This window comes from Pan troglodytes, chromosome 1 (assembly GCF_028858775.2).
Source record: "Pan troglodytes isolate AG18354 chromosome 1, NHGRI_mPanTro3-v2.0_pri, whole genome shotgun sequence".
NCBI classification, from domain to species: Eukaryota; Metazoa; Chordata; class Mammalia; order Primates; family Hominidae; genus Pan; species Pan troglodytes.
In genome coordinates this window covers 46,205,615-46,230,912 of record NC_072398.2, presented here as the reverse complement: position 1 = coordinate 46,230,912, position 25,298 = coordinate 46,205,615, and the positions used below count along the sequence as shown (strand labels likewise).

Here is a 25,298-nt window from a genome sequence, read left to right as displayed (position 1 = left end):
CATTTTATAAGACAGTCTGTAGAATGAAGTAAAGTTTTGAAGAGTTGTCTTGGGATAGGCAAATTTTCCCTATGGGGCCAATAAACCACTGGCAGCCCCAACTCCAGCCAATATAAGGCCAGCTGCCTGCTTAGCTCTCAGGTGAGTGATGTTATGTAATTATATATTAAAGAGCTTTGCTTGTTCTATTATACATTGACCCCCGAACCAAACATTATCAATACACTGTGTATCCATGGGTTTCCATGATCCCAAATGAGAGACAAGTTATTTATAGGCTGATTGAATGGATGACCACATAGCCACAGGTATAATCCGTTGGGGGTGCAAACCTGTATGGGATGGGAGTTGTTAAGAAGGTTGAGTACCTGTAGGAGGGACTGAGGATGTTACTTATCTCTTTCTTTGCAAAACAACAGCTTTAGATCTTCTAGGGGTTCACAAGTGTAGGTTGTGGTGTCTTTCTCAGGTGCCTGTGGGGACTTGTAAAAAACAGGTTTAATCTTGGACAGGTGTACTCAGCTAGTGAGTCCCCGAGGCTTAACAGCAGTGGGGGTGCTGTGCTTAACAATACTCCCCAATAAGGGCCCTTTCATTTTAGTTGTAATTGATTTTGGGGAGATCCTCCTTTCCAAGGTTTTTTTTTTTTTTTTCTTTTTTTTTTTTAACAGAGTCTTCCTCTGTCGCCCAGGCTGGAGTACAGTGGCATGATCTTGGTTCACTGCCACCTCCATCTCCCAGTGCAAATGATTCTTCTGCCTCAGCCTCCTGAGTAGCTGCGATGACAGGTACCCACCACCACACCTGGCTAATTTTTGTATTTTGAGTAGAGACGGGGTTTTGCCATGTTGGCCAGGCTGGTCTTGAACTCCTGACCTCAGGTGATGCACCCACCTCAGCCTCCCAAAGTGCTAGGATTACAGGCGTGAGCCACTGTGCCCAGCCTTCTTTCCAAGTTTTTAATAAGACTAAGTCTCCTGGTTGAATAGGGGAGCTACGAATATTTATGGCAGTGGCCTGCCTGACACAGGTATATTGAACAAACATGCAAGTAACATATGACTCTGTTTACGTTGCAGTGAAGACTTAACCCCACACCTGGTCATAGATCCTGTTTATAGTTTGATATCTTATTGCCATAAATAATCTGTTCTGTAAGTTTTATGATTTCTATTTTAATGTTAATGCTGGCCAGTTGTATCTGAATCCCAAGAGGGGAAATGTGTAGTGAGGTATGTCTGACCCCCAGCTTCCCATCATAACCTGAACTAGTTTTTCAGGGTATTTTTTTTTTTTTCTTGGAGATGGAGTCTTGCTCTGTTACCCAGGCTGGAGTGCGGTGGTATGATCTCAGCTCACTGCAAGCTCCGCCTCCTGGGTTCACGCCATTCTCCTGCCTCAGCCTCCTGAATAGCTGGGACTACAGGCGCCCGCCACCACGCCCGGCTAATTTTTTGTCTTTTTAGTAGAGACTGGGTTTCACCATGTTAACCAGGGTGGTCTCGATCTCCTGACCTCGTGATCCGCCCGCCTCGGCCTCCCAAAGTGCTGGGATTACACGTGTGAGCCACCACACCTGGCCTTTTTCAGGGTATTTTAAAAATTCTCTTTGGCCAAGAGGGGGGTCTGCTCTGTTGGGGGGCTTAGGGTTTTTTTTTATTTTTTAGTTTATATTCCTCCTTTTTTGTCAAGGTATGCCAGAGGCAGTATTAAAAAATGAACCAGGCTGGGCACAGTGGCTCATGCCTCTAATCCCAGCATTTTGGGAGGCTGAGGCAGGTGGATTACCTGAGGTCAGGAGTTTGAAACCAGCCTGACCAACATGGTGAAACCCCGTCTCTACTAAAAATACAAAATTAGCTGGGTGTGATGGCGCATGCCTGTAAGCCCAGCTACTAGGGAGGCTGAAGCAGGAGAATCACTTGAACCCAGGAGACGGAGGTTGCAGTGAGCCAAGATCACACCATTGCACTCTAGCCTGGGTAACAAGAACAAAACTCCATCTCAAAAAAAACAAAAAACAAAACAAAAAAACAAGAAAATAAAACCCCAAGAGTTTACGTTTTATCAAGATAATTCCTATGCTATGTTTATTAGGATTTTGGTTACTAAAAAAACTGAGATTTAAAGGGTTAAAGCTTTTTTTTTTGACAGAGTCTCTCACTCTGTCCCCCAGGCTGGAGTGCAATGGCACGATCTCGGCTCACTGCAACCTCTGCCTCCTGGATTCAAGCTATTCTCCTGCCTCAGCCTCCCCAGTAGCTGGGACTACAGGCACGTGCCACCACTCCTGGCTAATTTTTGTATTTTTAGTGCAGATGGGGTTTTACCATGTTGGCCAGGCTGGTCTTGAACTCCTGACCTCAGGTGATCTGCCTGCCTCGGCTTCCCAAAGTGCTGGGATTACAGGTGTGAGCCACCATGCCCGGCTACCTTTTTTTATATAAAATTATCCTCTTTATAACTTGCCTTACCAAAAATACATCTTCATTTCCAAAACTTTCCTCATCTCTCTCCCCTATTTACTGGTTCCTTTCTACCTTTTTTCATAAGTAACCATTTTCTTTTCTTGAGATGGTGTTTCACTCTTGTTGCCTAGGCTGGAGTGCAATGGCACAATCTTGGCTCACCACAACCTCCACCTCCCGGGTTCAAGCGATTCTCCTGCCTCAGCCTCCCAAGTAGCTGGGATTATAGGCATGCACCACCACATCCAGCTAATTTTATATTTTTAGTAGAGATGGGGTTTCTCCATGTTGATCAGGCTGGTCTTGAACTCCCAACCTCAGGTGATCCATCCACCTTGGCCTCCCAAAGCGCTGGGATTACAGGCATGAGCCGTCACGCCCAGCTTTTTTTTTTTTTTTTTTCCCGAGATGGAGTCTTGCTCTGTCACCTAGGCTGTAGTGCAGTGGCATGATCTCGGCTCACTGCAACCTCTGCCTCCCGGGTTCAAGCGATTCTCCTGCCTCAGCCTCCTGAGTAGCTGGGATTACAGGCGCCTGCCACCATGCTCGGCTAAGTTTTGTGTTTTTAGTAGAGACGGCATTTCACTATGTTGGCCAGGCTGGTCTCCAACTTGTGACCTCAGGTGATCCTCCTGCCTCGGACTCCCAAAGTATTGGGATTACAGGCATGAGCCACCGTGCCCAGCCATAAGTAACCTTTTTTTTTTTTGAGTCGGAGTTTCGCTCTTGTTGCCCAAGCTGGAGTGCAATGGTGCGGTCTCGGCTCACCACAACCTCCGCCTCCTGGGTTCAAGTGTCTGTCCTGCCTCAGCCTCCTGAGTAGCTGGGATTACAGGCATGTGCCACCATGCCCAGCTAATTTTGTATTTTTAGTAGAGAGGGGGTTTCTCCATGTTGGTCAGGCTGGTCTTGAACCCTGACCTCAGGTGATCTGCCCGCATTGGCCTCCCAAAGTGCTGGGATTACAGGTGTGAGCCACCACACCCAGCCAAGTAACCATTTTCTTCTTTTTTTCTTTTTTTTTTGAGACGGAGTTTTGCTCTTGTTGCCCAGGCTGGAGTGCAATGGTGCCATCTCAGCTTACTGCAAACTCTGCCTCCCGGGTTCAAGCAATTCTCCTGCCTCAGCCTCCCGAGTAGCTGGGATTGCAGGCATGCGCCTCCACGCCCAGCTAATTTTGTATTTTTAGTAGAGACAGGGTTTCACCATGTTGGTCAGGCTGGTCTTGAACTTCTGACCTCAGGTGATCCGCTCACCTCAGCCTCCCAAAGTGCTGGGTTACAGGCGTGAGCCACTGTGTCCAGCCCAAGTAACCATTTTCAAGTCCATAATTTGAATTGACCCTTAGATGGCTTCTGAATTAGACAACATTCTTTTTCTCAATAAGACTAGTTCTCAGGAGGCTTTTGCCCTCCAATGCCACCCAGAGAGATGCTGAATTAAACAACCCAAAGAATGAAAACCATCATGACCAGAAGGAAAATGACAGGCGTAAGCTTAGGGCATACAAGCCGAGGGTCGTGTGTGTCACTAGCGAGGCATAGACAGCAAATATGCAGCTGAGAAAGGGGACAAGGGGGACTGAGAACCAGTAGGTGCTGGCAAATATGCCTCTGAACCTCAATTTATCCAACAGCCCTGGGTAGGGGCCTCTAACCCCCAGTTCCCAGTGAATATAAAGAAACATGAGCATCCCATGACTCCTGGGGCTCAGAAGGCTCAGCAGGAAAAGGAACAACACAGGGAAGGGAAGGAACGCAAAGGGCACTCACTTGTCTGTGAATCTGAAAACTTAAGAAGCATTTTATAGAGAAAACCATTCCACAATCCTAGAAACATGTTTTTCCATATCATAAACTTTTCTTAATTGGATATAACTCAGACATCCATCAAGTAATCCAAGGAAAGCTATGGACCAAAATTTTTGTTAAAGTTTTTATGGAAGTTTGGATTTTTTAGGGTTTGTGTTTGTTTGTTTGTTGTTGTTGTTGTTGTTTCTGAGATGGAGTCTCACTCTGTGCCCAGGCTGGAGTGCAGTGGTGTGATCATGGCTCACTGCAACCTCCATCTCCCAGGCTTAAGCAATTCTCCTGCCTCAGCCTCCCGAGTAGCTGGGATTACAGACATGCACCACCATGTCCGGCTAATTTTTGTATTTTCAGTAGTGATGCGGTTTCACCATGTTGGCCAGGCTGGTCTCAAACTCCTGGCTTCAAGTGATCCACCCACTTTGACCTCCCAAAGTGCCGGGATTACAGGCGGTAGCCACCACACCCGGCTGGAAGTTTGGTTTTTAAGAAGCCTTTTTCACATTTTTTTTCTCAGTGTCAAATTATTCTCTAATGTTTCCATTTTATCTAGAACTCACTGAATTGTATAAGAAAAACAAAATCTCAGCCAGGTGCAGTGGCTCATGCCTGTAATGCCAGCAGTTTGTGCGCCTGTATTCCGAGCTATTTGGGAGGCTGAGGCAGGAGAATCGCTTGTACCCGGGAGGCAGAGGTTGCAGTGAGCTAAGATCACGCCACTGAACTCCAGCCTGGGTGACAAGAGCCAAACTCCGTCTCAAAAAAGAAAAGAAAAGAAAGTTATCCTTGGCATTTGAGTAAGTACATCAAAGCATAACTATAACTATTTTTAAAACATATATTGTTATGCAATATTGGGACAGCTGGACGTTCTGCTGTCATAGGAGTTTGTTCTTGCAGGCATTACTAAAACAGCTTCAAAACATCTTATGGCCATGGGTCGTGACTGGCAAGGAATGTGCCTTGCTGGTTTTCAGCTGGAGTTGATTTTAAAATGGTGTCACCCTGGCTTTCCATGCTCCTGTTTCCTTAACCCCATGGTCAACTCTAGTTTTAAAGCAATCCAAAGTATCCTGATAAACCTGCATCCTTTCTCTCTCTATATCCTCCCCATCCTCCTCCACCACATAGCAATGAAGTGACACTGTGAATTGAAGTAACACCCGTCAGTCTGGGCAAGGGAAGGATAAAAGAAGTTCGATGGAGAGGCTTTTATGGGAACAAGAATATCCTGTTAACCTAGTGGTGAAGAATCAAGGTAAACAGTGATAGACCAGGACTATGTTTCAGGATTTATTTTTGAGCCAGTGCCAAGACTGTACAGGCAGTACCTGGCTTTCAAACGGCAGAATTTCTTTCTTTCTTTTTAAATTTTATTTTATTTTATTTTTTTGAGACTGAGTCTCGCTCTGCCACCCAGGCTGGAGTGCAATGGCGCGATCTCGGCTCACTGCAACCTCCGCCTCCTGGGTTCAAGCGAGTCTCCTGCCTCATCCTCTCAAGTAGCTGGGATTACAGGCACCCACCACCATGCCCAGCTAATTTTTTTGTATTTTTAGTAGAGACGGGGTTTCACCATGTTGGCCAGGCTGGTCTTGAACTCCTGACCTCAGGTGATCCATCCACCTCAGCCTCCCAAAGTGCTGGGATTACAGGTGTGAGCTACCGCGCTTGGCCTGGAATTTCTTACAAATACCTTAGAACAGTTGCCCAAGCTAAGTGTCGATATGAGCTTTCTTTTCTTACTGTCTTAGCTTGAAATTTATTTCCCCTTTGACTCAGGCAACTGCTCCCTAGGACAGAACCCCCAGTTTCCAGCCAATCCCTATTTTACATCTCATTTCAGGGCCCATTCAGGACACAGGGGAGAAGGGATGATGTATAAACCCATGGAGTTGCTCACTCTCCTCTTACCTCCTTGAGGCAGTAAGTGTTCCCAGCCCACATTCTATCTCCTCAGTAGTTTCCCTATCATTATGTAAGTCAGAGTTTATCCTGATCCCCAACTTGAAATAGACTGTCTGGGGTCACCAGGTTTGGACTGTGAAGGGACCCTGCCCTCACAGCAGCAGAGGCCTTGCTCCTGGCATTCAACATTAGCATTGTTTGTTATGGTGCTGTGCTTCCGGTACACATATGGGTTTGTGTCATAGGTTAAAAACTACTCAACATCCATTGTTTCTCTCCAAGGCAAAATGCATTCTAAGTTTCAACTGACTTCAGGTGAATTTGATGGACACTCCTGCCACTTCACTCTAAATTCTGACACCTACAGATTCCAGGAATTTAATTTTCCAAACACAAGAAAATCTTGGTCTTAATTGAATGGTTGGTTAGCACATTAGCTGGGCGTGGCGGCACATGCCTGTAGTCTTAGCTACTCAGGGGGCTGAGGCATGAGAATCTCTTGAATCTGGGAGGTGGAGGTTGCAGTGAGTGGAGATCACACCACTGCACTCAGCCTAGGCGTCAGAGGGAGACTCTTTCTAAAAAAAGAAAAGAAAAGAAAAGAAAAAAAGGTTAGCACCTGCTGAGGTTAACATCTTTATTCCCTTACCCTCTGAAGACTTAGCCATGGTCACGACCACATTGAAATACTCTCTCACTAACCTGTATAACTGTTTTCACTGTCTTTTTCAAACAGCATTGAAAAAAAGTACAGTACCTATTCTATTTTTTTTTTTTTTTTGAAACAGAGTCTCTGGTACTCAGGCTGGAGTGCAGTGGTGTGATCTTGGCTCACCGTAACCTCAACCTCCTGAACTCAAGCAATTCTCCTGCCTTGGCCTCCCAAAGCACTGGGATTGCAGGTGTGAACTGCCACACCTGGCCCCCCGACTATTCCTGTATCAGAAATGTAACTCACCCACTCACCACCAGCCCACACTCTGGGTTCTCCCATCACTCCACTGCCTGCTCCTCTGCTGATCACAATGGAAGAAGAGATCATGGCACGTGTCATTGACAATGGCTCCAGCACATGCAAAGCTGGCTTTGCTGGGTATAGTTCCCCGAGCCATGTTCCCCTCCATCACTGGGTATCCCTGGCACCAGGGCATGATGGTGGGCATAGGCCAGAAGGACTCCTACCTGGGTGATGAGGCCCAGAGCAAGTGCAGCATCCTGACCCTGAAAGTGCCCCGTGGACCTCCGCATCATCACCAACTGGGATGACATGGAGAAGATCTGGCACCACACCTTTTACGATTAGCTGCACGTGGCTCCCAAGGAGCACCCAGTGCTGCTGCCTGAGGCCCCTCTGGACCCCAGGGCCAACAGAAAGAAGATGACTCGGATTGAGATCTTCAACACCCCAGCAAGGTACACGACCGTCCAGGCTGTGCTGTCCCTGTACACCTCTGGTTACACCACTGGTATTATCATACACAGCTGAGACCCACACGGTGCCCGTCTGCAAGGGCTATGCCTTCCCCCATGCCATCCTGCGCCTGGATGACTGGCACCTGACCAACCACCCCATGGAGATCTTCAGGGAGCCCAGCTACTGCTTCATCACCACAGCCAAAAGGGAGATCTTGCGCAACATCAAGGAGAAGCTGCGGAAATGGCCACCACAGCATCCTCCTCCTCCCTGGAGAAGATCTAGGAGCTGTCCAAGTGGTTCCAGTGTCTGGAGGCGCTGTTCCAGCCCTCCTTCCTGGGTATGGAATCTTGTGGCATCCACCAGGCCACCTTCAACTCCATAAAGTGTGATGTGCACATCCGCAAGGACCTGTTTGCCAACGTGGTGCTGTCTGGTGACACCCCCGTGTACCTGGGCATCACCTACATGATGCAGAAGATCACAACCCTGGTGCCCAGCTCCAAGAAGATCATCACCTTCCCTGAGCACAAGTCCTTGTGTGGATTGGCAGCTCCATCCTGGCCGCCTTCCAGCAAATGTGGATCATCAAGCAGGAGTAGGATGAATCAAGCCCCTCCATCACCCACTGCAAATGCTTCTAAATGGACTGCGAGCAGACGCGTGTCATGTGCTTCATGGATTAATGCAGAAGTATAAATTTGCCCCTGGCAAATGCATACACCTCATGCTAGACTCAATAAACCAGAATAAGCCTTTCAAAAGAACTGGTCCTTGAAGCTTGTATATCAGCACCGGATTGTAGAACTTGGTGCTGATTTTGACTTTGTTAACCGTTCCCTTGGTATTTGTTTAATACCCTGTACATATCTTTGATTTATACCCTTAGTACATGTGGCTCAGTAACTTCATGGCTGAGGTGAGGACATGCTTGTGGGAGGGAAGTCTGTGACTTGGTGGGTCTGTGTGACCTGCCGTCTCCTTATCTGTGCAGGTACTAATGTGTCAGAGAGCTCTGTGTTCCAGGATTTTCCTTTTTTTTTTTTTTTTTTTTTTTGAGACAGAGTTTCGCTCTAGTTGCCCACGCTGGAGCGCAGTGGTGCAATCTCAGTTCACTACAACCTCCGCCTCCTGGGTCCAAGTGATTCTCCTGCTTCAGCCTCCCAAGTAGCTGGGATTACGGGCATGCGCCACCACACCCGGCTAATTTTGTATTTTTAGTAGAGACAGGGTTTCTCCATGTTTGTCAGGCTAGTCTCAAACTCCCGACCTTAGGTGATGCACTGCGCCCAGCCATTCCAGGATTTTTCTAGAGCCTGGCAAGAGCTCCTGAACCAGTTTCATTTCTGTCTTGCTGGTCTATTAGTGTTAAGTCTTGAGCTAGAAGTGGTTTACATTTACACCTGTAAATTTATTCATTCTTTTAATTTATGTGTTTTTTGTACATAATTCTCAATTTTCAAAGAGATGACCACAAATTTTGGTTTTCCACTGTTATTTACATAAGGAAAAATAAAGTGCTGCGGTAAACCAAAAAATAAATATAATTCGCTCTAACCTCTAGCTCCATTTTCAAAAGTCTGCATGAACTTCTTTAAATTAGTCCCATTAAAACGATAACACTACTCAGCAGAGTTTATTTTAAATTATCTTCAAAACTATTTACTGAACTATTATAAATTTGTCAGACACTAGGCCACGCACCAAGAGCAAATAGGATATTCTGAGTCCTTATTCTTATGAAATTTATCATCCTTAGAAGTGAGGAAGTAGAGTCAGGCATTTAACTTTTTTTTTTTTTTTTTTTTTTTTTTTTTTTGAGACGGAGTCTCACTCTGTCACCCAGGCTGGAGTGCAGTGGCGGGATCTCAGCTCACTGCAAGCTCCACTTCCCGGGTTCACGCCATTCTCCTGCCTCAGCCTCCTGAGTAGCTGGGACTACAGGCACCCGCCACTGTGCCCGGCTAATTTTTTGTATTTTTAGTAGAGACGGGGTTTCACCGTGTTCTCTATCTCCTGACCTCATGATCCGCCTGCCTCGGCCTCCCAAAGTGCTGGGATTACAGGCATGAGCCACCACACCCTGCTATTAACTTTTAAATATGTATAAATTTAGGAGATAATGGAAATGAAATGCTATCTGATTTTGAAGGGAAGAACTGATGTTTAGAAAAGTGGGCTTTATATAGAACCACTACTTACATTCTTTTAAAAATCTTACTGTCACCAGGCATGGTGGCTCACACCTGTAATCCTGTAATCCCAGCATTTTGGGAGGTTGAAGCAGGAGGATCACTTGAGGCCAGGAGTTCCAGACCAGCCTGGGGAACACAGTGAGACCCCATCTCTCCAAAAAAAAAAAAAAAAAAAAAAAAAAATAGCCAGGCACGTCAGCATGCACCTGTAGTCCCAGCTACTCATGAGGCTAAGAGGCAGGAGGATCATTTGAGCCTGGGAGTTCGAGGTTGCAGTGAGCCACCATCGTGCCATTGCGCTCCAGCCTCGGTGACAGAGTGAGGCCCTGTCCCAAGAAAAATAAAAACCTTATTGTGAAAATACATGTTCAGAAAAGTAACACAGAAGATGTACAGCTCACTTTATTACAGAGCAACTATCAAGATCTTTAAATGTAGAACATTACCAGCATTGCAGAAGCTCTCCTCATGCCCCCTCCAAATCATTACTCCTACCTTTATCATAAATCAAGTGTCCTATATGCATGGGTCTGTTTCTGAGCTCTTTTGTTCCATTAGTCTCTCTATCCTTGTGACAAGCTACACTGTCTGTCCAATAGAAAAATTCTCCCACCTTGTTTTTCTCCATGACTGTCTCGGCTACTCCTCGTTCTCTGCATTTTCATTTAACTTTTGCAATCAGTTTGTTGAATTTCACACACACAAACTTGAGTTTTTGACTGGGATTTACTGAATTTATACATCGGTTTGAAGTTGAGATTGTTAACAGTATTAGGAGTTAACAAACTTTTTTCTTAAAGGGTTAGATAAGTATTCTAAGCTCTGTGGGCTGAGGCAGAATTGGAGATATTATATACTTACATAACCATTTACAAAACATAAAAACCGGCCAGGTGCGGTGGCTCACACCTGTAATTCCAGCACTTGTGGGAGTCCATGGTGGGAGGATCACTTGAGCCTAAGAGTTTGAGACCAGCCTGGACAACATGGCAAAACCCTGTCTCTACTAAAAATACAAATTAGCCGGGCGCACTGGCACATGCCCGTGTTCCCAGCTACTCAGGAGGCCGAGGTGGGAGGCTCACCTGAGCCTGGGAGGTTGAGGCTGCAGTGAGCTGTGATTGTGCCACTGCACTCTAGGCTAGGTAACAGAGTTAAGATCGTGTCTCATAAAAAAAAAAAAAAAAGTAAAAACTATTTTTAGCTTGAAAGTTTCTGAGCCTCAATAGGTACTGGCTGAATGAATTTGGCCTGTGGGCTATAGTTTCCTGGCCCCATGAATTTGTTTTCTTTTACTTTCTCTCAGTAATGTCATATAAGGTTTTGTGTTGTGGTCTTACATATCTACTGTTAGTTATGTCTAACCCCTAGTTTTCTAGTTCTCTCCTCAGTTGTGCCTAAGCTGCTGTTAAAGCATTCCAGTGAACTTTAAATTTAGAGACAGGGGCTCACTGTTGCCCAGGCTTGAGTATAGTGGCATCATCATAGCTCACTGAAGCTTCTAACTCCTGGGCTCAAGTGATCCTCTCACCTCAGCCTCAAAAGTAGCTGGGACTACAAGCAGGTGCCACCACACCCAGCTATTTTATTTGTTTTTTGTGGAGACAGGGTCTCACTATGTTGCCCATGCTGGTTCCACTGTATTTTTTCTTTTGTTGAGACGGAATCTCTCCCTGTCCCAGGCTGGAGTGCAGTGGCACGATCTCGGCTCACTGCAACCTCCGCCTCCTGGGTTCAAGCGATTTTCCTGCCTCAGCCTTCGGAGTAGCTGGGATTGCAGGCGTGCACCACCATGCCTGGCTAATTTTTGCATTTTTAGTAGAGACAGGGTTTCACATTGGCCAGGCTGGTCTTGAACTCCTGACGTCGTGATCCGCCGGCCTCGGCCTCCCAAAGTGCTGGGATTATGGGCATGAGCCACCATGCCCAACCAAGTTTCCACTGTATTCTTAATTTTGATTATTGGATTCTTACAAATTCTAGAATTCACTTTTAAAAAAAACATGTTCATGTAGCTGCTGAATTCCCAAACTAGTGTCTCTCCTTGAACATGGTAAGCAGTTATTTTAGTCTGATAGTGCCGATGTCTCCAGCCACTGTGGGCCTGCTATCTTGTCTCACGTGCCTGGTTACATCTTGTTGTACTCAGGATATTGTATTAGCAAAATTGTAGAAATAATCTGGGTTTAGGATAATAACAACATCCTCTAGAGAGGGGGTTTGCTTATCCAGAGTTTGGGCAAACTACCACTCTGGGATCACCTTAATCTAATTTCAAGGATTAAGATCCGTAATCGGAGGCTGGGCTGCAGTCCCGAGAGCCTGTTTCCTACACCGCCTCACCCGTATTCCTGGGGTGCAAAAGACTGAGGGCTTCAACCAAAAGTGAGTAACACCACCAAGTCCATCGCCCTTTCACAGGCCCCATCCCCTACTTCTGAAAGGCTGCTAAAATCACTGCTAAGCCTCTGAATCGCCTCCAAGTTTGGCAAATGCTCCCAGGAGAATGGTGGCCCTCACACCAAGCCCATCTCCCAGGGTTCCCATCTCCTCTGCTGTCCTGGTTTAGCAATTCTTCAAAGTCATGTCGGCTCTCTTGGTGTGTTCACACAGATTTCTAAAGTATTTTGTCCAGCCTTTCTAGTTAACCAGTGAGCTGGGTAGTCCAAAGGACCTATCCACCATTATCAGAAGCAGAAGTCCTCATAGTTACTCAGTTACATGTGTAGCCTCATATCCAACATGGTGACAATTTGTGAAATGTCAGTACACCACTGCCCATCTTTGATTCCATGTTTTTGTAAAACAACAGACAATTATATGGAAACAATCAGGCTTTCACAAAATCAACTGCTCTCCCCAATAGAAAACGGAAGTTTCTATACTCGGAGCAGAAAGCACAGGTTGCCTCTATCTACCCACAGCAAATAGCAGCTGATTCACAAGTATGTACTGAGAGCTTATTATGTGTGAGGGAAATGAAGAAATGACATTTGCATTTTATAGCTGACTAGATAATCAGTTGGTTGACCTTAAGCTAAACCCCAAGGTTCAGGTTTCAGCTCTCCTTTGTTTTTTCAATTTATATATTCTTCCCAAGGACATGCAGAAATCTAATTTCCATTGCTTAAATGCCTTTATTTCTTTCAGATCAAACTGAAAAGGCAGAATAGCAACCTGATATTTTTGGCTACTAGGGCAACATTTGGCAGTTCTCAAAAAAGGAAATAGAAATGGCCGATACGTATATCAAAGTTTCACTAGAAATAAAATAAATGCAAATTAAAACAATGAAATACTATGGTTTCCTATTCAAGTCGCTATATGTATTTTTTTGTTGTTACTGTTGTTTGTTTGAGACAGGGTCTCACTCTGTTGCCCAGGCTGGAGTGCCAGTGGTGTGATCTTGGCTTACTGCAGCCACCATCTTCGGGGCTCAAGTGATCCTCCCACCTGAGCCTCCCAAGTAGCAGGGACTACAGGTATACACCACCATGCCCAGGTAATTTTGTTCATTTTTTAAATAGAGATGGGGTCTCACTATGTTGCCCAGGCTAGTCTCAAACTCAATTTAAAAAATGCTTAGCTTAGGTTGTGGCTTGTGATGTGAGGGGCCATGTGCCCCTAGAGGCATCTACTTGGGTTTTGCTCCTGACCTGAGTGGATAACTCTGTTTTTCTGCACATGCCATAACGATGGACACGTGACCGTTTGTCGGAAAAACACAGTTCTCTCAATTGCTTACTAAAGCTCATTCAGGCTAATTGGAGAAGGAAGCCATCTTTCCAGGGGAGTAGGTTGGTTGCAAAACTCTGCCCAAGGCCAGCTTGCACTGCAGTCGGGGAGCCCTTAGAAAGTTTGGGGGTAAAGGAATGAGGAAGCAACTAGAAAACAATGGAAGGGACTTCAGATGGTAAGGTTTCTGTTTAGTACTTATTTCAATTTTAGGCCTCCTGAATAGTAGAGGTGGTGACAGGAGGATACCTGAAACCTTGGTTATATAATAAACTTCCTTCTATGACAGTGAGTCATTTTAGAATAGAAATGATGGAATAATTGGAAATCAAGTTGAAGGCTTAAACAAGTCTGCTGATATCAAACTGTTAGAGCAGCCCCGGAGCTATGGAAATTTGTATCCATGCATCTGGATGGAAGTTTGTATCCTGGGTTGGCACAGAGATTCCAGTTGAACCAAAACTCCATGAGGACCATGCCCAGTAGGTTCAGTAAATGATACTATCCATTAAAGAAGTCTTGCCTGTGGGGAAAAGCAAGAGAGATCAGATTGTTACTGTGTCTGTGTAGAATGAAGTAGACATAGGAGACTCCATTTTGTTCTGTACTAAGAAAAATTCTTCTGCCTCGAGATTCTGTTAATCTATAACCTTACCCCCAACCCCGTGCTTTCTGAAACATGTGCTGTGTCAACTCAGAGTTGAATGGATTAAGGGCGGTGCAAGATGTGCTTTGTTAAACAGATGCTTGAAGGCAGCATGCTCCTTAAGAGTCATCACCACTCCCTAATCTCAAGTACCCAGGGACACAAAAACTGCGGAAGGCCGCAGGGACCTCTGCCTAGGAAAGCCAGGTATTGTCCAAGGTTTCTCCCCATGTGATAGTCTGAAATATGGCCTCGTGGGAAGGGAAAGACCTGACCGTCCCCCAGCCCGACACCCGTAAAGGGTCTGTGCTGAGGAGGATTAGTAAAAGAGGAAGGAATGCCTCTTGCAGTTGAGACAAGAGGAAGGCATCTGTCTCCTGCCTGTCCCTGGGCAATGGAATGTCTCGGTATAAAACCCGATTGTATGCTCCATCTACTGAGATAGGGAAAAACCACCTTAGGGCCGGAGGTGGGACCTGCGGGCAGCAATACTGCTTTGTAAAGCATTGAGATGTTTATGTGTATGCATATCTAAAAGCACAGCACTTAATCCTTTACATTGTCTATGATGCAAAGACCTTTGTTCACGTGTTTGTCTGCTGACCCTCTCCCCACAATTGTCTTGTGACCCTGACACATCCCACTCTTCGAGAAACACCCACAAATGATCAATAAATACTAAGGGAACTCAGAGGCTGGCGGGATCCTCCATAGGGGATCCTCCATATGGGATCCTCCATATGCTGAACGCTGGTTCCCCAGGTCCCCTTATTTCTTTCTCTATACTTTGTGTCTTTTTCTTTCCCAAGTCTCTCGTTCCACCTTACGAGAAACACCCACAGGTGTGTAGGGGCAACCCACCCCTACACTTGCCTACGAACAAAGGAAGAAAGTTACTTGTCCAGATGTGGCAAATTATAAACTTTTGTATAATGTGGCAAAGGCCTAACCCTCATATCCTACACCCTCCACTCTCATTCTAGGAGAGCCTGAGTAAACAGCCAGGGCTGGGTTTTCCTTGAATGGCTGCCAGATGGGGTTAAAATCTGCTTCTCACCTTCTAGGCTGTAGCAGTGAGGAGCTAATATAAAAAGAAACTACAAGATTTCAAGGGAAGAGGGACCACACCCATCTTCACAATAAAATGTCATTCTCAACCTAGAGCAGAGGTGCTCAAACATGGTATTAGAGATGCATCCAAAGTAATGTTTCTGGTTAGTGGTTTAAATACTGAGTTTTGAAAATGCTTTACTTTTAGAAAGAATAAATTACCGTAGATCACAAGGGTAGCCATACAACAAAGTCACTCTCAGATATTTGTATGCCTTCTTGAATGAGAAAAAGGCAGACTTTCAACTATTAGTACATAAGCATCTTTTGTTATGTGTCATCATAGCTAAAAGGCTGAATACTGCTCTTCTAGAGCAAGAAAAAGAGGGAGCCCCTGGGCAAAACAGAGCCTAGGGAGAATGCCAGGGAAGAGATGAGATTTTTGGAGGTAAGCACAGTGTCCCAAAACTGGGGGAAAAGGGAGCTTAGGAAATGTGATACAAAGTGAACTAAGCAGGAGGCATGTACTTGAGGCTTTAGGAAGCAGGATTAACCCTCTGCATGTTCAAGTGGACATGCTGGTACTCAGTATTTATATTAGCACAGACAAGAAGGCAGCGGAACAGTTATACCACATTAAAGGCCAGTTCTTGTGGGGAGTAGGTTTATCTTTGGAGGTGGAGCTGAGTACCCCTCCCCTCAGTTACTCATGGGAAACTCGTTCCAAGGCCACATAGAAACTGTTCTTGTCATCTAGGCAATGCCAGCCAATTGGTCCAATTTCACAGTCTGCGCAGACCAGAAACTTGATGTTGCCCACGTCCTTGGTGAAGCCCACATTCTCAAAAATGAACATGTCCTCAACCAGCCAGTGTTCCTGGAGGAGATCGCCGTCAGGATTGCTGCCGTCAGACAGAGCTGGCTTCTTTCTCATGGAGGGAAGGAAAAGCTGCAGTGGGAGAGAACATAAAGAACGCAGAAGTTGAACTGGCCCAGTTCCATCAACACCCCCTTTCTAGGTACACTTCACATTGCTCCCTAGCAGGAATGACAAAAAAAGAGAAGCCCTCTCGTTAAGCTGTAGACGATGATGCTGGGTGGCTCTTCTTTGCCTCTGGTCTCTGCCCTGATTCTTTTTTTTTTGTGAGACAGATTCTCCCACTGTCGCCCAGGCTGGAGTGCAGTGGCGCGATCTCAGCTCACTGCAACCTCCGCCTCCTGGGTTCACGCCATTCTTCTGCCTCAGCCTCCCGAGTAGCTGGGACTACAGGTGCCCGCCACCATGCCTGGCTAATTTTTTGTATTTTTTTTTTTAGTAAAGATGGGGTTTCACCGTGTTAGCCAGGATGGTCTCGATCTCTTGACCTCGTGATCTGCCTGCCTCGGCCTCCCAAAGTGCTGGGATTACAGGCGTGAGCCTGATTCTTAAGAGAAATGAAAGAGGGGCACCAGCTGGGTGGTCTGGGAACTCGGTTTCACTGCTGTCCTCAACATGGGCCCCACATGGTCCTAGTTTCCCCGGCTCATAATGCTTCAGGCACACTGGCTTTCTTGCCTTCCTCAAACAGCATTAGTCTGTTCTGCCCTCAGATCTTGGCATGGCTAGCTCCTCCTCAGTAGTCAGCTCAAACGTAGCCTTCTCAGGAGGTCTTCTCTAACCAAACAACCTGAATTAGCTTTACTTACTGCCCACTGTATTTTGTTTAAATAGTTTTACTGAGGTATAATTGACATATGAACTGCACATATTTTAAATGCACATCAGCTTGGGCAACATAATGAGACCTAGTCTCTACAAAAAGTAGTTTGAAAAAATTAGCCAGGGATAGGCGTGGTGGTACACACCTGCAATCCCAGCACTTTGGGAGGCTGAAGCAGGAGGGTTGCCTGAGCTCAGGAGTTCAAGACCAGCCTAGGCAACATAGTGAGACCCCCATCTCTACAAAAAACACAAAAATTAGCAGGCTGTGGTAGTGCACACCTGTAGTCCCAGCCACTCATGGCGCTGAGGTAAGAGGATCGCTTGAGCCCAGGAGGTGGTTGAGGCTGCAGTGAGCTGAGATCACACCACTGCTCTCCAGCCTGGGTGACAGAGCAAGACTCTGTCTCAAAAAAAAAAAAAAAAAAAAAAAAAATTAGCTGGGCATGGTGGCAAGTGTCTGTAGTCCCAGCTACTCAGGAGGCTGAGGTGAGAGGATCACTTGAGCCGGGGAGATTGAGACTACAGTGAGCCAAGATCATGCCACTGTACTCCAACCTGGATGACACAGTGAGATCGTCTCAAAAAGTAATAAAATAAAATGCACAGTTTATTTCACTTTAGCACATGTATACTGGTGAAACCATTATCCTAATCAAGATAATGAACACATTCATTTCCCCTGGAAGTCTCTTCATGCCACTCCTACTTGTTTACTTATTGCTTATTTTCTGAAATTATCGTATTAATTTATTGGCTTACGTATTTACCACGTGTCTAACTCAACTAGAATATCAGCTCCTGGAAAGCAAGGAGCTTACTTTGTTCATTACTAGATCTCTAGTGCTTAGAATAGCAACTGGTATAGAGCAGGATCTCAACTATTTGTTAAGAGAATGAACACAGAATATCGGCTTTGATCTATTCCATCACTATTAGGGATATACCGGATTTATCTTATAAAAAGAAAAATCTAGTTCTACAATTTGGAATTATTAGCTCTAGGATGCTTGTACCCTCCAACCTATATGACTTCTCAATCATTAGGAGAAGGCCTCTGGCACGCACACATACAATTGCTTTAATTTCTTCAATATGGATAGTATATACACTCTTAGCTGTCCCAGACTACCGCAAAATATCATGCCAGCCAAGTTTGTTACCCCTCTGCTCCTCATATGGCTGCTGTCATATCACTTATTTCCCATTTCCCACCCCACGATATACTTTTTTGTTTTTTTGTAATTAGAGATGGGGTCTCTCTACATTGCCCAGGCTGGGTTTGAACTCCTGGGCTCAAGCAATCCTCCAGCCTCAGTCTCCCAAGTAACTGGGGTTACAGTACAAGCCATTGTGTAATACTGTTACTCCAGTCATTCTTTTTGCCTCATGTTAAAGGTGTCCTTAACACTTTGTTCTACTTAAACAAAAACAGGAACAAGTAGAGGCAAAGAGAGTTAGGAATCAAAATTAAGGAACCAGGAAACCTGAATTCTAGTCGCATCTGTAACTCTCTGTGGGCCTCAATTTTCCTAAATGTATTTCTGGCTTATCCCCTATACTGTAGGTGTGAAATCTCACATATCTTCACATAGATGGAGTAAACTTCAGTGGACTAGTTAAGACATCTAACCAATCAACCAAGAATTCAGTGTGTCCAACAAAACAGAAAACTGACTAAAGCATTAGTGTTCAGGAGGTGCCCAACAAAAGATCACCACCTTCCCTCTCTTGGTTCCCATTTGTAGCACAAAGCATCACCTGTCCAGTTGTCTCTCCTTTGATTTGTGATTTAAAGGTACTACTATAATTAACGGTCCATTCAAGGCATCATATTGGGTCCTGTTTGCTCTATTCCTCAACATTCCCATTTTAACTTAGATCATCTAAGTCAGGCCCACAAGACTATACTCATATATATGCATATGTATGTGCATCTCTGCCTGGATCTCAACCTATTCACTGCAATGCCAAGGACCATTGCTAGGGCCAGGAGATTAGCTATAACATCCGGAATGTAATGAGGCTTTCTGGATAGACTACTGGGGATGGCAACAAAAAAATTAGTATGTAATTTGAGGCAAACTCAACTTGGTGCGAAGTTGCCAGTGAGATCCCTGACCAGATGGGTTGGTTACCTTTGTTCTGTCAGGACCCCAGCGAATCCTGGACAGCCTCTTCAGAAACAGACAGAACACCACAACTCAGTGAGACTCTGCTGATATACTACTAACAGCACCCTTTTAAAAATAAAATACTACCTTTCTCATTGTAAAAATACATTTTCATTACAGAAAACTTGGCAAGCATGCTATAATACAGATGAGAATAAAAACTGTTACAATACAGAGTACACTTCTGTTAACTTTTTCGTAATTTTTTCCCTTCTGGGAATTACTTGTGTTGTTTTCAAAACACATCCGAAAATTCTCTGATAATCCTTCCACCAAGAGTGGAGTCCATACCCCTCTCCTTTGGTCTGGGCAGGCCATGGTGATTGCTTGATGAATATATGCAGTGGAAGTGACAGGCTGGTTAGAAAATGGCATGCAACTTTTGCCATTTCTCATGGGACACTTGCGCGGGGAGCCTTCAGCCACTGTGTTAGAAGTCCGGCTATCCTGAGGGTGCCATGTGGAGACCAGGCTGGGGGGTCCATGTAGGGACGGAGGTGGCCCCAAATCCTGTTCCAGTGCTCAGGTGTGTGAGCCCTCCCAGCCCACAGGCAGACGCGTGACGGAATGACCTCTCTGACTGCCATCACATCAGAGACCCCCAGTGAGAACTGCCTCGCTAAACCCAGTCAACCCCTAAATTCCTGAGCAAAATACATCATTGTTCGGACCGGGCACAGTGGCTCATGCCTGTAATCCCAGCACTTTGGGAGGCTGAGGTGGCCGGATCACCTGAGGTCAGGAGTTCAAGACCAGCCTGGCCAACATGGCGAAACCCCCATCTCTACTAAAAAAATGCAAAAAATTAGCTGGGCATGGTGGCGGCACCTGTAATCCCAGCTACTCGGGAGGCTGAGACTGGAGAATCTCTTGAACCCAGGAGGCGGAGGTTAGGTGAGCAGAGATCATGCCACTGCACTCCAGCCTGGGCAACAGAGTGAGACTCTATCTCAAAAAAAAAAAAAAAAGATGCTTAACAGCAACCCTGGCTTCTACCCACTAGATGCCAGTAGCACACCTCCCTCATTCTGACAACTAAAAATGTCTCCAGATATTGCTACATGTCCTCTGGAGGTCTGGGGATGCGGGAGGAATCGAGAAACACATTCCTTTAGACTAAAGAACTCTGGAATGTAAGATACAGTAAGTGCTAGGCCCTGGATCACCTCAAAGGTAGGATTAACAGTCTAGTTCTCCAGTTGTTCCCATCTGCAGACTGAGAGAAAGCTGTAGGCCACCTCTAGCCAGACTCCTTACACCTTTCTGCAGGCTTAACGGCTGGGAGCGCTCCTTTAACACCTGCAGAGATGAGTAACAGCCCTGCTGTAACTGCCCTAATGGTGGTTTATCTGCAATATGTCACAGTTATGACAAAAAAGAGCTACCCCAAACCTTTACGGGGTTTACCCCAAAGCTTTAGTTAAGGAGCTCAGCATCTCAGAAGCTGCTTGTTCTCTCTAAGGATGGAACTGTTTTTCCCCACCTTAAAATGTGTGACACAGAGCAGGGAAAGGACTAATAAATAACTGGTTAGAATCTTCCATGAAATTTTCTACCTTCTATTTACATCATGTCCTAGAAGTTATATTTTTGCTGAAATTAGTATTTGAGAAAAGAAAGGAGAAAACAATTAGGACTGAGAGTAAGGAGAACACTGGGTTGGATTACAGCTGAGTTGCTCGAGTCCAGAAAAAGGGCTAGGATTCTTCCAACAGTTCTTTCTCAAGAAATAGGAAATTTCCAGAAATATTGAAGCCATTGTTAAAAAACACAACCCCCCCCCCAAAAAAAACCCACCTTTTTGCCTTTTTAAAAGAGGGAAAACATTTTAAAACACATAAAATGCATTAAAAAAATTCTTAGGCCCCTTTCTAGAATAGGGGCCACTGTGTTCGTTGAGAAACAAAAAGAAATGTAACATATATAATTTAATTTGCTCACACAATTTTTGGCAAAATCAGTTTAAAACAGCATCAAACAAGAATTAAGAATTTTGACTGGTTGGAAGCTGCAGTGAGTCATGCTTTTGACAGAGCGCAACAGGGAACGGGGACGGGGAGGGGAGGGGGGAAGGGAGGGGGGGGAAGGAAAGGGGGGGAAGGGAGGGGAGGGGGAGGGGATGGGAGGGGAGTGGGAAGGGAAGGGAGGGGAGGGCAGGGCAGGGCAGGGCAGAAGGTAGGTCCTGCCGGGCGGAGCGGCTCACCTGGCCAACATGCTGAAACCCCATCTCTACTAAAAATACAAAAATTAGCTGGGCATGGTGGCGTGCACCTGTAATCCCAGCTACTTGGGAAGCTGAGGTAGGAGAATCACTTGAACCCGGGAGGCGGAGGTTGCAGTGAGCCGAGATCATGCCACTACACTCCAGCCTCGGCGACAGAGTGAGACTCCATCTCAAAAACAAAACAAAACAAAAGAAAGATCCTGGCCAGGCACGGTGGCTCATACCTGTAATCCCACCACTTTGGAGGCCAAGGTGGATGAATCACTTGAGCCCAGGAGTTGGAGACCAGCCTGAGCAATACAGTGAGAGCGTCTATGTTTTTTTCTTTTTCTTTTTTTTTGAGACGGAGTCTCGCTCTGTCACCCAGGCTGGAGTGCTGTGGTGCAATCTTGAACTTCTGCCTCCCGGGTTCAAGCGATTCTTGCCCCTCAGCCTCCCAAGTAGCTGGGATTACAGGTGCCCACCAACACGCCCAGGTAATTTTTGTATTTTTAGTAGAGATGGGATTTCACCATGTCGGCCAGGCAGTTGTTGAACTCCTGACTTCAAGTGATCCACCCAACTCAGCTTCCCAAAAGAGCTGGGATTACAGGTGTGGGCTATGTTTTTTTTTTTTTTTTCTAAAGAAAAAACAATTAAGAATTTTAAAACAAACTATAAACTCCATTTAGAAGTCTCTTAATTTATGTCAGTTTATAAAATTAGACAAAACCTTGCCATGGAAAAGGAGTATGGGAACTAACCTATATTATGGGCTATATACTCAGCACAGTGCTAAGTGCTTTTATACAAATTCTTCCCTCTATCATCATCTTCATTTTACAACAAGCTTGTCCAACCCGCGGCCGGCATATGGCTCAGAACGGCTTTGAATGAGGCCCAACACAAATTCGGAAACTTTCTTAAAACATTATGAATTTTTTTTTGCAATTTTTTTTTTAAGCTCATCAGCTATCATTAGTGTATTTTGTGTGGCTCAAGACAAGTCTTCCAATATGGCCCAGGGAAGCCAAAAGACTGGACACCCCTGTTTTACACAATAAGCAACCTGCATCTCATGGAGGTTAAATAACTTTTTTTTTTTTTTTTTGAGATGGAGTCTCGCTCTGTTGCCCACACTGGAGTGCAGTGACTCAATCTCCGCTCACTGCAACCTCGGCTTCCCAGGTTCAAGCGATTCTCCTGCCTCAGCCTCCCGAGTAGCTGGGATTACAGGCTTGTGCCACCACGCCCAACTAATTTTTGTATTTTTTTTTTTTTTAGTAGAGATGGGGTTTTGCCATGTTGGCCAGGCTGGTCTCACACTCCTGACCTCAGGTGTTCCGCCCGCCTCGGCCTCCCAAAGTGCTGGGATTACAGGCATGAGCCACCGCGCCCAGCCTAACTCTTTTAATGTTAATGAATGATAGTCAGGACTCAATTCCATGTATGTTTCAATTCCAAGATCCATGTTCTTTCCACTGACTCCATAATGCCACTAACTTCGTAAAATTAATTGAGAACTCTACTCCTAAACCTTGAAGTCTTAAAAGAACCCCGGGACCTCCACCAATCTCTAGATCAAAAGTCATCAAAATACCTACAAAACAACAGACACAGATTCCCTTTTTTCCTCCTTTGATGAAAGGCTGTTTTGGAGGAATGGGTGCCTCTTGCTCTTCTACTAGACATTACACTTCACCATCTGTTCAAACACGTGAAATAAAATGATCTGCATATTTTTAGAAATAATTTTGAATGATAGGATGTGTCTATGGTTGAAATAACATTATATTTGCACTTCAACACAGTTTACCGAAATAATTTTTTTTTTTCAATTTTCTCACTTGCGATGATGGTGGTAGGAAGGGTATTAAAATCCCTAAACTGAAGGGGAAAAAAAAGTTTTTCTTCGAAATTTACTTCCAGGACGTCAGGGATCTACTGCACTTGAAATATGATTCATCTGGAAAACCAGAGGCTTCCAGTGCCTCGGTAAAGTGGGTAGGTTACCAGGGTTATTTTGCCGCGTCCCCAACACCAGTTGTTCCTGGGGATCCTCTGTGGAGCAGATAGGTGTCCGTCATAAATGAGACGGTGAATTCAGGACTGGCGGGTGAGGTCTAAAGTGGGACAGGAACCCAGCAACACCCGCGGTGAGCGGCGGCCGAGAGGCACCTGCCGGGTCCTGCAAGCTGGCGGGAGCTCCGAGAGCCGGAATGGGGAGCCTCCCTTCCACGCGCCCGCGGAGCACCCGCCCTGGACGGCGGCGGGGCGCACAGCCCGCGCTCGAAGCGGCCCCGGGGGCAGAGGGCCGGGCTGGCTGGGCCGGGTGGCCCAGGGAAGGGTTCCCGCGGCAAAAGATGCCGGGGCGGGACCCGGTTCCCTCCCTAGCCTTCAGCGGCCCCAGGGGCGGAGCCTCGCCGAGCTGAGGCCCGAGGGGCGGGGCTTAAGGCCGCGCGAGGAGGGCGCGGTCGCCGGAAATTGAGGAGCCGGGGTTCAGATTCTGACTGCGGCGGCTCGTCGGGGAGACTCTGGGTGTAAACGGCCTCCAACCTGCCTCCCTACCTGTCGGCGAGAGAAGAGAGCGGTCCCTGGCTGCAGCACCCGGGAGCCGCAACGCTGGCACAGCACCGCCTTCCGGTTTCGGCCCTCGGCTGACACTAACTCGCTCAGCTGCTCCGCTGGTTCCATTGCCGCTGCCGCCACAGGCTCCTCAGCCACGGCTGCGCAGACGCTGTCTCTGCTGGCTCGTTCTTCACTGCGCTGGCGCGGCTTGGCAGAGGCGGGGCGGCGAGCGGACGGTCACTATGTCTCTGCGCAGGCGCCCGCTTCCCCGCTCTGGACTCTACTGCGCAAGCGCCTTCATTCATTGCCTAACCTAAGCGGCTAGGTGTCGGCAGGCTTTGTGACAGGGACACTTCTTGGCACCAGTGACACATCTCCATACCCACCTGGTCACTGGGCTTCACTTAATATTAAAACCTAGACAAATCATTAGGTTGACCTTACTGTTTAGTTTTCTGAGATCTGAATTTAGTCTCCTGAATAAATGGGGACATTATTGGGGGCAATATGAAGGGAATCTGGGTCGGACTTCCCATCAAGTTTTAGCCACATTAGCTTCTTCTATAGGAAACTACTTAGAGGGGCATGTATCTTTTCGGTATTGGAAAAAGATAAGTGGAAACTTTAATTGCTGGTCTCTTCTACTCATTGTGACCATTTACTATGCGGCAAAATGTGTCAAAGCGCCTTTAGAAACTTACTAGATCATCAGTCTCCTTACGGGGTCGGCACGCTTGTGCACAAAATGAGAAAGGTAAAGATCAGAAAGGTTGCAGCACAACTCTAAAGCCACTGCTCTTAATTAACTAGGATTGTCAGGAAAGCAAGATTATTTCAGACAGAACAGTATTATATATGAACAAGGGTGAGAACAAATTTAGGAATGGTTAGTAGACCACTGTGGCTGACCCACATTACACGTGGGGAGAAGTGGTAGTAGAGGTAGGTAAGGCAGAGTGGGCCCAGAGCTCCATGGCTTTAATGTCATGCTAAGGAATTTAACATTAATAACATGAACAATGGGAATCTGTGGAATTTTAGGCCAGAAATAACTGTTTGATATTTACTGTCTGCTGTATGTTAAGTACTGTAATGATCCTGTGCTTCAGAAAGATAACCTATGAATAAATAGAGGGGCTAGATTGAAGAGAGGAAAAAGAGTAGAGGTAAGGTATCAGGTAGCTATTACCTCATCAGTCTAGCTCAGAAAGGCCCTGAAGCTAGCAGAGGGAACAAAGATATGGGAATGGAGTTGGAACAATTAAAATTGTACAGAACTTAGAAACTAGCTGGATGTCTGTATTGTGATGGGGGTGACACAAAGCAACTGCTGGTTTTCCCAGGTTAGATAACTAAGTAGCTGGTTGCCAGTTATGGGAGCTTAAAAAAATAAGATGAACCACCAAAGTAGGGGTATCTCTGTATATGTA

General features: G+C 45.9%; 1 protein-coding gene and 1 pseudogene across 1 annotated transcript; one reads left to right on the top strand and one right to left on the bottom strand.

Annotated features, from left to right (window-relative positions):
* Window positions 1–7,116: 7,116 nt before the first annotated feature.
* LOC469643 (actin, cytoplasmic 2-like) lies at window positions 7,117–8,362 on the top strand (annotated as a pseudogene).
* Window positions 8,363–15,405: 7,043 nt separating this feature from the next.
* Window positions 15,406–24,285, bottom strand: RABIF (RAB interacting factor). Its single transcript, XM_009440903.5, has 2 exons — window positions 23,869–24,285; window positions 15,406–16,173 (listed from the first exon to the last, which is right to left on the bottom strand). The coding sequence occupies exons 1-2, from the start codon at window positions 23,992–23,994 to the stop codon at window positions 15,928–15,930; spliced, it is 372 nt and encodes a 123-aa protein (XP_009439178.1). The 5' UTR covers window positions 23,995–24,285; the 3' UTR covers window positions 15,406–15,927.
* Between the last annotated feature and the right edge of the window lie 1,013 nt (window positions 24,286–25,298).